The sequence below is a fragment of the Oreochromis niloticus genome, linkage group LG3 (assembly GCF_001858045.2).
Source record: "Oreochromis niloticus isolate F11D_XX linkage group LG3, O_niloticus_UMD_NMBU, whole genome shotgun sequence".
NCBI classification, from domain to species: domain Eukaryota; kingdom Metazoa; phylum Chordata; class Actinopteri; order Cichliformes; family Cichlidae; genus Oreochromis; species Oreochromis niloticus.
This window is the reverse complement of record NC_031967.2, coordinates 81,830,724-81,844,097: the sequence shown is the minus strand read 5'-3', so window position 1 is coordinate 81,844,097 and position 13,374 is coordinate 81,830,724. Positions and strand designations below refer to the sequence as shown.

At 40.6% G+C, this 13,374-nt stretch overlaps 1 protein-coding gene across 1 annotated transcript; it reads left to right on the top strand.

The window, feature by feature from the left end:
* Nucleotides 1-8,789: 8,789 nt before the first annotated feature.
* Nucleotides 8,790-10,407, top strand: LOC112846152 (uncharacterized). The gene is made up of 2 exons (XM_025905457.1): nucleotides 8,790-9,258; nucleotides 10,027-10,407. The coding sequence occupies exons 1-2, from the start codon at nucleotides 8,821-8,823 to the stop codon at nucleotides 10,351-10,353; spliced, it is 765 nt and encodes a 254-aa protein (XP_025761242.1). The 5' UTR covers nucleotides 8,790-8,820; the 3' UTR covers nucleotides 10,354-10,407.
* The last annotated feature ends 2,967 nt before the right edge of the window (nucleotides 10,408-13,374 follow it).

Genomic DNA, 13,374 nt, shown 5'->3' with positions numbered 1-13,374 from the left:
AATTTGAAATTCTCTAAACAGTGTGGCACAGTCACATACCTGCATTCACAACAAAAGGGCAATGGTTAGAATGCTCTCTTTTAATGGCGTGGGCAAGCAGCATAAGATCTAAATGGGAAAGCAACAACAGAGTTAGCTAACTAAGCTAACTTTTTTCCCTCTCTTCCCAATAAAGAAATCTCACATAAACGTGCACTCAATTCAACATAAAGACTGGAGAAATGACCCGCAACAAATGATGTATAAACAACAAAAATAATCGGGTCAGACTGTATTACTTTAAAAGCCTGCGATATGATTTTTCCTCCCCACGACATTTGTGCATTCCTTACCTCGCAGGAATCCTCCATTATTCTGAGGATTACCCAGAATCCCTTGCCCTTTGTGAATGGTGCAGGGTGACTTTTTCAACAGTAGGTGGCGCCAATGTCCCATTTAGCGGGATTTAACTTGACTCTATTCAACTATGTTACATATAGATAGATAGAGATATATCTATATACATCTAGAGAGAGAGAGAGAGTGTTAAGTAAATAATACCCTCACGGGAGAATCGATCTCTCTCTATGAGCACACTGTGGCGCTGAGCTAAAGGATCCTGTCTATCCCGCAATATACGCTGAATTCTGAAAACTCTCCTTATCAATCTTGCACCTTCCGCAATGGGTTGCTCGCATACAAACAGACAGGACATGGCTGCGACAGACTTCCCAAATCCACCTCATCTTGATTACACGAAGTGTTTTACTATTACTACTCTAAAATATGAATTACATCTGAAATAATCAAATACATGAAATAGAATGATTAATAGTACATTTCCCTTTTTTTAGGAAATGACCTGTATGTATCTGTATGAAATCAATAAAAGAATCAAATACTGCATTATCTTTAGTTACATTGATAATATTTATTTATGGAGAAACAGTGGAGAAATATCGCTGTTGCTTTCGTATAAATGAAGCGGACATACCTGAGTGGCCGCGATCTAATCCTGTTTACATAAAGTAAACCTGCTCCCGAGCAGGTTTACGCTTACGGATCTGTTGCTATGACAGCAAGCCCCGGATGAGCTTCGGAGAACCGAACGATCCAAGATCACGCGAAATCGTCAACAATCAAATCCAGCTAACTTACTTAGCGAGGTACGAAGAACGGACCCCAGGTGTAAGGACAGAACAACCAAATCAGCCAAATGAGAAATCCTTGCCCCTGTTGTGTCAGTCAAGATTATATTTATGGAGACTCCTGACAGACTGCTACGTGTCCACAGAGCTGCTGCTTTTCAGCTCGTCTTAATTTTGAATGAGTGGACTTCAGGAAGGACTATAAATGGAGCCATCAAACCCCAACCTGACTCTAATTCGAGTTGAATCATTTAGTTTTTGTTAATGGTGTTTTTGTGATTATACTAAAAGTTTTAACGAGGCCAGGGTTCAAACGACTTGTTCAACATGTTGATTTTTCAGAGGGGCCGTGGGAGGTGGCCCTGATTAACATAACCCACGTGGTTTCCTCTAGAATCTGTTTGCAGGTTTTCCCTCCAGCTGTAACACAGCACAAAGCATCAGGGAGGGTTAGACGGATGTTTTGAGGTTAGATTTGATTTCAATCAGCTGAGAGTCACAGCTGGAGAGGTTTTTCAAATTGATCCCAATATTCTTCATTCTTTGTGATCATCAGTCATCAGCAGGCTGGTGACACTCGGCCTGAAAGCAGGTCTGATGGTCAGAAAGGTCCTGGAATTAATGTTTAGCACAAAGAGCCAGAAAGTGTCAACCAGATTAGTGAATAATAAAAATTAACAATGAGAACTGTCCATAGAAGCATTACACAGAAACATTCCTATGGAACCTATGAGTCCATGTATATGCTTCTGCTTTTTTATTTTATTTTATTTATTTATTTTTGAATAGTTCAGTCATAAACTGACATGAGTGAAGAAGCAGAAACGTCTCACACTGTTACATGAGTTCAGCTAAGGTGTCTGAGCTGTTTATACTGCAAAGCTCCGCTAAAGATTAATCGCTCATTCTTTAGTCATTCGACTAAAAGTCTGTCAAAGTTAATTTTATCTGAGACGACCGATAAAACAGTTTAGTTAAATTTCATGGTTTCCCCATAGGTATGAAAGGAAACTAGTATAAACACGACTGGTAACTTACCATTCTTATTCTTCTATTCTTATCATTCTGATGCTTTTATCACTGGTGAGAAATGATTCAAATGTGTTTGAGTCTTGCAGTTTTTATTAAATAATAATGACAGCCTTCAGCCAGCTTTTCCTTTTACACTGGGACTCTGACTTCATCCATGCAGTGGAGTGTTGTTAAGTCTGTAGCACGATTCCCAATCGCTACCATTGTGTCATTTAATCCATTACGTGGTCAATTACATAAAGTAACAGATCTGACATGGCAAGATTTCCAACACATCCTTTTGAACATTTCCATAAATGAAGTAACCAAGGACCAAAATACTCAAAATATCAGGACCAGGATGTAACTAAAATGTCAGTATTAGTCTTTTGGTCTTTTAGGAGTTTTGATCTTGATACCTTTTACTTGAATGACTACTTCTCTTGGCACAGCAGTAGAAGTGTTAGTGAAAAGTACTACATTTGTGTTGGATGAGCTGCTTTGGTTTATTGGCAAAAATAAAGAAGTTTGTTACACGAGTGTAGTGTACTGAGAACCTTCACAGACAGAGTATTTGACTTTATCCACTGCTGCTTTTCTGGCTCTTTCACGTGTCTTCCCACTGCCAGTTGGACCCACAGCCTGAAGTGAATATGACAGCTGAAGTTGGGTCAAATATTTCAATATTCAAAATGACCTTTGAGCAGCCGCCTCTTATCATACACAACCCTGAACCTCTTCTGGAATGAGTAATTCAAGAGAAAGCGTTAAGTCGCACAGGAGCAGTAGTACTGAGGAGGTTCAACCATCAGAGTTTTGAATGCAACTCTCTAATAAACTAATTAGCTTTGCATTAAATTATTTCTGACTAAAGTTCCATCAAAATTGATTTAAACAGATCTTGGGAACTTTACATTTAAAATCTGCCTAACCCTCTGGGGTCCAGGGTATAATTGGCCATTTTTCACTACTTTTCATTTTACCTCTATATTTAACCTTTAAAAAGGTTTATCTTGCCTTGTTTGGTATCATTATTTTCAGCACAACCTCAAATATGTGAAATTTAAGTTATTTTTTTTCATATTGGCATACTATATTAGCACAATTGATCTAAATTCAGACAAAATTCAAAATCGGAGTAGAAAAATTAGTTTTTACTGTAAAACCCACGAACATATTTAATGAATCATTGTCATAACTTGAAATGCAAATAGAAATTGTAAATTATATCTATTGATCTATAGAGATAGATCCATTTAAATGTATTTACAGAACCTTCAGATGTTCCTGCATCAAATAAGAAGGCACACAAATTATTTGTGCCAGTCCAAAACAATAGTTTCTGTTCACTATAAGACAGAGGAGAACAGCAGAGGCCTAAACCCTGCAGGTCTGACAGCAGGAGGTGTATCAGTCCAGTTTTCCATGTGGAAACAGCGTTTACACTGGAATTTGCCTTTGGTGGCTTTTTTGGACAACTGTGACATTCAGCAGTATAACTGACACACAATACAAATTAATAACTACACAACACACTAACTATAGCCTCCAAACACGCTAAACGTCACTAATGTCTCTGTTACGTACTTGTATTTTCATGTTTGTTCTGGGCGGGTAATATCTGTTTGTTAATTCAGCTGTGCCAGGGCTCTACTCCGATTGGTGCGTGGATACCTGGATAGCCCTGACGCGACTGGTTCCAGCTGGAGGACCCGCCCATTAAAAGGAGGCTGGAGTGCTACGGCTGGAGAGGTCCTCGCGTCTTTTCCCCATTACCCAGCAGTGTGTCTGTGGCAGCCGCTGGCTGCAGTGCGGCTTGAAAGTGTTGGAAGTGGAGTGGGTAGGGGTGAGCTGCCGTTTCTTTTGATCACCCGTTTTTCTCCTGTTTTGAATTAGTTAAGGAGGTCAGACTCTGTCTTTATTTTTGACTTTGTTTTGGTAAGGTCAGGGGTGTGGGATTTGTGTAGATTTGTTTTGTTTATTATTTTGGCCTTGGCTCACCCTGAAGTGTTAACACTCCTGTTTTGTTGTTCCTCTTCTTTCTTCCACTTTGTAAATAAATCACGGTATAACGAACGGATTTGTTTCCTGTGGCTGCTTGGGTCTTGGGGGGGAAGCGAGTGCCTCGTTCATGTTATGGCCTGGCCCTAGACGGGTCGTAACAGTCTCACATATGAAAACTCGCTCTTTCGCTCGCCAAGGATGCAAGTCTGAGCAAGAATTTTTTTTAAAAAAAACTAAGAACAAGCAAGAATGGCTTTACTTCACGAACGATTGAGGTGTACCTTGAGTGAATTGGTTCTGTTTACAGCACCACTGACTTATTATAATAATAATAATAATAATAATAATAATAATTTTTTTTGTTTTCTCAATCAAAAACAAAATTTATTTCTTGAAATGTTACCAGTAACAGCGCTCACTGATAGGGTCTCTCTGGAATTCTACGTGCCTGGAAATGGGTTGCATTACCTGGATTTAAATGACACATTGCTGAGTTTAAGGCTGAAAATAACAAACGCCGATGGCAGTGATATTGCTGCAGACGCTAATGTTGGAATTATAAATTACCCTTTAAATACAATTTTCTCACAATGTGATATGACACTGGGTGACAGGTTGAGAAATCAACCTGTCACCCGCTATATGGGTCTCGATTATGACCCATATAGCGCCATAATCAAGACATATTTAAATAACTCGGAAGACGGTCTGAAAGATCAATTTAGCGCCTTTCTTTACAAAGATACTGCTGGGGCCCATGACTCTCATGTTGTTGATAATGGCCCTAACAAAGGATTAGTCAGAGCTGTGTATAGCGAGCGTTCACGAGTTTCATGTTATGGACCCTTACACTCTGACAATTTTTTTTTTTATTTTTTATTTTTTTCTGTGAAAGATTATTGCTCAATGTGGATTTGAGGTCACGAGAGCCAGCGATGCTTTTAGCCTTATCAAAAGGTTTTACAGCCTGTACACAGCTACCAGTAGAAACCTGAAAGATCTGTCCCTTTGCATTGACAGACAGGAATATCAACAAGGATATACTCTGTGTTCAATACAAGTCCCTTGGATGACAGCCAAGCGTTATCACCGATAATAAATGGTATTTTGAGACTTGAAATGCGCTTCAGAGTCTCGCTGCCTCACACAACAATGCTGATCATTTATGCTTGTTACGATTCAATTCTCGAGATCAATTCAAAAAGACAAGTTTTGGTTGATTATTACTGAGAGGTTTGGGGTTTTTCTTTTTTTCTTGAATCATGAACAATCATCAATTGGAGAGTATTATCAGACTGCTAGTCGGTGACAGCTAGTGTATGAACTTGTAATTTATCACAAGGGTTTTTAAATAACACCAGATAAGTACTGTTTAGGCTGATCTTTCTGCTGTGTTTACCCTGTAGAAACCTATTCTGAGTCAACATCAGGACACTCATATTTTTATGGTGTCTGTACTGTGTGAAAATCCGGACCACTTCTGGATTATTTGAAGCTTGAAAAATAACATCATCCAGTACAATGAGATGACTCTGGTGTGAGGGGAAACAAGCTCTCATCTTCAAAAGATTCAGGGAGACCTTCAATGAATTTAATGCTTTCATTTTTCTCTTGAAGCTCAGAATATAGAGACTGCAAGGATGTATAAACCCACACAACATTGTCAACAAGCTTGTTCAAAACATGTATGTAGTTTTCCAAAACAGTTTTATTTGCTGTAATGAAAAAAATAATACATTAAAACGGGTAAAAACAATGCTGAACAGTAAGAAAAACATAGAACAAGGCTGAAAACAAGAAAAATAAAACATGTTAAGAAAAATAGGGAAGAGAAGAAAATGATTACTAGGAGAGCCAGAGTGAGTAATTTTTGTCTAGTACTTCATGAATCACACTCCTTGTCACTTCTGTGATGCTGGCGTCAATTTCTTGCAGCGCGGTCTCTATCGTGGACATCTCTCAGTTCAAACAGATAAGCCTGGGCAACGCCTCTGACTTGAGCCGCTGGTGGTGAAAAACCCTCTAAACATAAAATTTGCAATAATGTGTTGGTGAAATGTCCATTCCATAATCTTTTGCAGAGTTCATCATAGTATCTGAAAAAGTAATATTTTTCCAGCGGGAAAAGAGATGAATGTCGTCTCTGCGAGGGGTGGGAGACCTTACATCCTTGACAGACATCCTGCCGGTGCTTCTGGATTAGCGAGTTATTAAAGTACTTTACGGTTAATTTTGTGAGTTCCATAATAGCCGTGGGGAGTAGAGTCGCCGCCTCATCGCTGTCCGCGGCTCTCGCGGCGGTGGGGATCGATGTCTGGCCGGAGACGCTGAGGCCTGATGCGGGCTCTGAGGTGGGGTATCCATGGCCATCGGAGGGCTTGCTGGTGGCATAGAATCAGATGATGGCCGGAGGGATGATGGAGATGGAGCAGAGGGCGTCCCAAAGCTGTGGTTTGTCATGATTGTTTTAGATGATGTGAAGGAGAAAGACATTGCGGTTTTGAAAAAAGGACTGGGCGAGGGGGAGGCGGGGGTAAGGGGACTGGATGAGGGGCGCGGCTATGTAGAACGTTGGGGCTATTTTGAAGCAGAACCAACTCAATGGTAGTTTTACTTAGGTTAAAAAAGCTCTAATATTCTCCCGTTCTTTTCACCCATTATCTTCAGCCAGTTCTGATTGGGAATTCAAAGCATGGTGTTGAAAACACCGGACTGGGTGTTTGTAAGGTCCAGCACAAAATCATCCATGCGAGCGTCATCTGTTGTTTGACGACTAGCTCTGCAGATCCACCTGCAAAATGGCGTGGTCTTGGTCTCCCATTGCGTGTATGTGACTGTTTTTCTTGCCATGTTTAAAGGCCGGTGCTGATGGGGTTGTTGGTTGAATGGTAAATGGTAAATGGCCTGTATTTATATAGCGCTTTACTAGTCCCTAAGGACCCCAAAGCGCTTTACATATCCAGACATCCACCCATTCACACACACATTCACACACTGGCGATGGCAAGCTACATAGTAGCCACAGCCACCCTGGGGCGCACTGACAGAGGCGAATGGTGGAAACGCATGGGCCTCTTTGAAAATCGGAGGCGTCTGCGTGTGCTGGTCCCTGGTTCGCGGTTGTTGCGAGCTCGTTTCCTGCAGGCTCTTCTGCACCTCAGGGTTGGCGATGAGGGTCAAAACTTTCACCCGCTTTTAGTTGATAGAAATAGATTTCGCTCTCTGGGAGGCTGAAATATTTTTACCGCTAATCTCAGCATAGCTATCTACATAATTCCGTGGAGAACAGCTGGTTTATTCTCTTGCCTTTTATTTATTTATTTATTTTTTTTGTTAATCATCTTTGCTGGATCGGGGCGCAGCAGCAGCAGCTGGTTGCACAGCATCATCTGAAACGGGAGCTCTTCTTTTGCCCCTTCGACCCCGGCATGTTGGCTTCTTCTTTACCCCTGCTGGGGCGGCGGCGGCTGCCACACTCCCAGATATCATCAAGAAACCTGTAATAATGCAATGGTTTTTTGACACATTTTGCAAGGGCTGCAGTTTCCCATTCAGCCATGAATATGTTGGCATTTGCCCCTGCATATGCCAAACGTCAGGGAGTGTGGTGAGCGGTGATAGGCCTCCATACTTTGGAGGACCTGGGAGTTCCCAGAGAGGTGGAGTCTAAGACCCGACCTGACATACACACAGACAAACAGGCACACACAGACGCAAACAGAGAAGGTCAAGTACAGCATAGGGTTAAAACTGGTTAAGTTTAGGATAAACCTCAGGGTCAGGATGTTACATCAATCAATACACAAACAGGCAGAATCACGATGATAACGATGATGAAAACCACAGCAACAATTTAAAAAACCAAAAAACCAAACAGTAATCAGAGACAACTATATACATTATAGGGACTTAATGCCCTTTAAAAACTTTTCATTTACAGTGTCTAACTTGGCAATCCAGACTCTCCCAGCCTTCCTCCTCTGTTCAGCTGTCCATCTGGGATTTGCCTGTATCACTGTGGCTCTGGCAGATTCCCAGCCACGTGATAGAAAGAGTGTGTGTGTGTGTGTGTGTGTGTGTGTGTGTGTGTGTGTGTGTGTGTGTGTGTGTTTTCCAGGTGTTAGAAAACCTATTTGCATGGTTTTTGAAGATGAAAAAGCATTTTTGAGAGAAATGGTTAAAGGGTACGGAGCCCCGCAGGGGACATGGGAGAAAAAAAAATTAAGACTGACTTTTGCGGGATCTCGCAAAACAAACTCGGCATCTCGCAAAAGTCCGTACCATACACCTCCAAATCAGCACTGAAACCTTAGAAACAACCACAGCGATGGAGGACACACACCCATTTGAGCGATTCATAGATTTTTACTTTGAGCTTGGAGCTTTAAGCGAAAGACATCTGAAGAGAGTTCTTAGCACAAGGGGACACACTTGTCACAAAGCGTACTCTGACCTGGCCGTCTTGGTTGAATTTATTGATAACCAATTGCAGTACTCTGGGCAGCTTCACGGATACCAATGGATGTACACTAAATGCAGGGAACATGGACTACGGGTGCGGAAAGAGGATGTGTGCTTGGTGTTGAAGGAGCTGGCTCCCCGAGGTGTCGCACTGAGGCAAGGAAGACGTTTCAGGCGAAGGAACTATTTTTCAAAAGGGCCGAACTTCATCTGGCACATGGACTCATATGACAAACTGAAGCCATATGGCATCTGTATCAATGGTAGTATTGACTGTTTCTCGAGAAAAATAATCTGGCTTAATGCATACACAACAAATAGTAATCCGAAAGTGATCGGGGGGTATTACATAGAAGCGGTGCAGCGTTTAAAGGGCTGCCCTAGAGTTGTGAGGGGGGATATAGGAACTGAAAATGGCCATGTTAGAGGCTTTCAGCGTTTCCTTGTGCCCGTGGCTCCTAACGACACCCTTGAGAGTTACTTGGAGGGAGCAAGTACCGCCAATCAAAGGATTGAATACTGGTGGCGTTTTCTTCGCAGCCAGTGTTTGGAGTTCTGGTTATCCTTATTTGCAGACATCAGAGACAACGGGTACTTTGATGGTGGGTTTCTGGACAAAAACCTCCTTCAGTTTTGTTGCATGGGACTCATCCAGGTGAGTTTAATAAAATATCTTTTGTTGCATGTATGGATGCATGCGTGTGTGAGTGAGAGATAAAGGAAACCGAGGAAGTGATAGAGAGGTAATACACGAAGTATTGTGAAAGATGAGATCTGTGCCAGGTTTAGGGAATGGAGACTTGCAGGAAGAAAGAGACAAGACAGGGAGAAGAGGTTGACAGGAGCAGGGAGTAATTGAAAAATTGTGTAAATACTATAATTTAGGCTTAAGCAATTGGCCACCTTAAGGCAGAGCTCAACAACCAAGACTACAGTAACATCTATGTTGAAGATGTTGACATGGCATATGAAAATTTCTCATCTATAATATTAACTATTTACAATTTGGAATTATTTTGATTGGAATATCCAAATAACTTTCAAATACAAAATACAATGATCAGTGACATAAAACAAATTGATTATTATAAGGGGAGTAGATGAGCCAAGCAGGTAGTAATAAGAGTAATAGTACTAATGTAAAATATCACAGCATAACAGTAACAGGAGTTAGTGTGTGTGTGTGTGTGTGTGTGTGTGTGTGTGTGTGTGTGTGTGTGTGTGTGTGTGAGAGAAACACTTGTACAGATGACATTAGGTAAAGTACATGATTACAAAAATTCACATGATTGTTTAAAAATAATAAATTGCATAAATATAAGAAACCTTCCTCTCAGTGACTGAGTTGTCTCATCGTGATCTGCGTATATGTATATACATACATGCGATCGCATTTCTTAAATTTCTGTATTCTTTTCAACAGGATGAGCTGGATGACACTGCACAGGTTTGGAATGCACACTCCATCAGGCCGTCAACAAACATCAATATCCCCAGTGGTCGACCTAATGTAATGTATACATTACCTGAGCTCTACGGAACAAGAGACTTCCTTTGCCCCACTGAAGAAGAACATGTTGAAATGTGTAAAACTGAGTGTGTTTTTCGACTGACCAAACCATGTGACCCTGATGTGTATGAACTATGCAATATCCTCATGACCGAGTCCCATCTGACTCCACCAACAGACCCATATCAGGCTGTGAACTTGTACATGCATCTAAGAGAGAACATCATGGCATTAGTGTAAATTGCATACACTGCAGCAGAGAACGTTTCTCAAAATTGACCTGTGCTATATGTGAGAAAGCCAACTTCTGGATATTAAACAGACTGTGAACTGTAAGCTTTCTTGTACACAGTCATTTATGAGAATATCTTATATAGAAATATTTGTTGTGTTCCAGGAGGGTCAGTGAACTAAAGTATAAAGGGGAGTCTCTGCCTGTTAATGATATTCTGAGTGTTCTTTAGCACAAAAACATTGTAATCTTCTGTCAAATGTTATCAAGTTCTATGTCTATGTGTATTACTTCAAATTACTTTACCTGTCTATTTGGCTTGATACATGGATCAAAACATAAGAGAAGTCTTAATTTAATGTGTTAGGAGTTTTAATGTACAGTGTTTACTAGGATAATGGTGGTTTATGTTGAGTATTTTGTAATAATTTTTAAATGGTGAGTTGGTATTTATTTACATCTCTATTTGTTAATGATGGGAATGTTTAGTTGTTGATTTCACCCTAAAATCAAATTTACACATTTTTCTGTTCGCTAGCTGTAGTATTCGTTAATCCAGTTTTAGTGTGAGTTGCCCAATTTTAGAGAGAGTGACTGTACAAGCCTACCTTTCTCTTGTTTCCCATGGTACTTAATGCTTAGTAGCAATGTCTTTATGTAGACTTTATGTAGCTTCATGTAGTTTTTCAACAAGGAAGAGATCTCTACAGCTAATATCTCACAAAACTAGGCAACTCACGACAAAACATTCTAGATGGATAAACAGCAGGCCAATGTGTGTCACTGCGGGGTATGCAGGTGTGTTGAGAGAACGTACCCAAAAGCAGACAATGAGAGAGAGAGAACACTGAACTTAAAACAAAAGCGAGCCTTTATTCTGGCTGATGGCAGGAGTAAAGGAAAACCATGACAATATGGACAGCAGATTTTGATGTGATCGGTCCCTCTAATGCTAAACTCAAACCTTGTTTTCAACAGAAGTTAAAGATGCAGTCATTTTCAAAGAATTTTAAACAATAAAGAGTCCTTGTGAAATCTGAGCTAACATACAACTAAGCCATCAGAAAATTAAATGTGTAACTGCTTACTATACGGCTGAATATATCAAATGCTTCAATGACAAATGAGAAAAGACAGAATTTATGAACTCAAGGATAATCATACATATAACAATTACAGCTGTAACCATTAGTACACTCATCAAGTTCAAATGATGTCCATTTCAAAGTAATTGCTGGAAAGGATATTGTCAAACTCGGTGCGAAATTCAGGATAAGAACTGTAAGTGCATGGCACTTCAAGGGTAGCTCCACAGGTGTGAGCAACAGGCCTTCTGTTGAGCCCAGTTTCAGCATTAAAGCACACCAAAATTTTGTCAACACATATCACTGAACATATTTACAAGTGTTAACATTAAAGGCATGCATATACGACCTCGGTTTTTCAACAAGTTACTCGCCTTTTGAACCACGGTGTTTAATGCTTTGTTGTTTATATGTACTTTGTCGTGTTGCATGTGCACGATGTCATCATGTGGGACCTCTCTTGTTCTAAATCCTCCTCCATGTCCGCACCCTTCAACTGAACTGCTATCAAAAAGGAGCGGGATCTTTTGCGAGATCTCGCAAAAGTTTTGCGAGATCCCGAGTTTGTTTTGCGAGATCTCGCAAAAGTCCGTCTTAATTTTTTTTTTCTTCTCCCATGTCCCCTGCGGGGCTCCGTGAAAAGGAAAGTGCAAAATGTAGTTTAGAAAGGATGCTTAACATTTAATGATTGATATGCACATAAGGAAAGAGGCGCCAGTTGTTGAAGCGGTCTGGAGACAGGGGTCTTATGCAAACTCACAAAGAGTCTGAGCGGCGCCAGCTGTCCATGCTCCAGAAGCCAGGTGTATTGTGAGAGACCGGCGCCAGTCTTAACCTCTGCGGGAGATCATAAAAATCCGAGCTGAGTGCGACTGGCTAACCGGGGTGCGAGTGGAGCCGCCCCTTTGTTATGTGATTGGCAGCGAGGCGGAGTTGGTGGAGTAACAGGGGAAACAATTGTGCGCTGGATGCAGTTCTATGCGAGTAAGAGCGAGGTAGAACTTAGACTCTGCGCTGAATTTTAGACGGAGCTAGTGAGAGGGCTGGTTTTGGAGAAAAAAGACTAAGGATTTTTTCAGGATTTCCCCTGAAATTGAATATAAGGTTTTGGGTATAGAGGGTTCACTACAAGTTATTCTAGGGTTTTTTGTGGTGCGTTTTTCGAGAAAACACCGAGGGTTTTTCAGGTTTTTGGGGGGGTTTTTTGCTGGGAGCCGTGGTGCGTTTATGCTCAGGGGGAATCGCGAGAGTTTTTTGTCACTCGAAGTTTGATTCTAAATCTCCTTGTTCGGATTAAACAAATGCAAATAAAATGAAAGTCTTCCCGCAAGGCATGCAACCTGTATTTCTGGCCATACTGAACGTTACAAAAGCTTAACAAAAGCTCCACCACCAGATGGCTTTTTTATGCATAAAAAAAGTAAAAACTGTTTTTTAATGGTTTAAAAATAAAAGAATGCTATTTGGTATAAAAACTTTCTAAATAATCAATTCTTTTTTGGGGGGAGAAATCAATGAGATACGAACTAGCATATTTTGGATGAATGTTGTATTATTTATGAATATCATATTTTTATTACTTCCTTTACTTTATTACTACTTGGGGCCATAAATCACTGTTTGACTTAAGGGGTATAATATCTCTCTCTGTAATATCAACCATTTCTCAACAGCTAGCAAGGTTAAATGCAGTATTGTCGAGAGATTCAATCGTAGCTTCAAGGGTAGAATATTGGTGACACTGTACGAATATCAAAACTGAGAGGAAAGTTTCGAAAAGGATACGAGCAGACCTATACCGATGAGATTTTCAGTCAAGGAGCATATAGGGAGACAGCCCCCAGTGTACAGACTAGCGGATCTAGCAGGAGAGGTATTGACATTTTATGAGCCTGAGATACAACGTGTGGTTGTTGATGAAAACAAAACATTTAAAATTGAAAA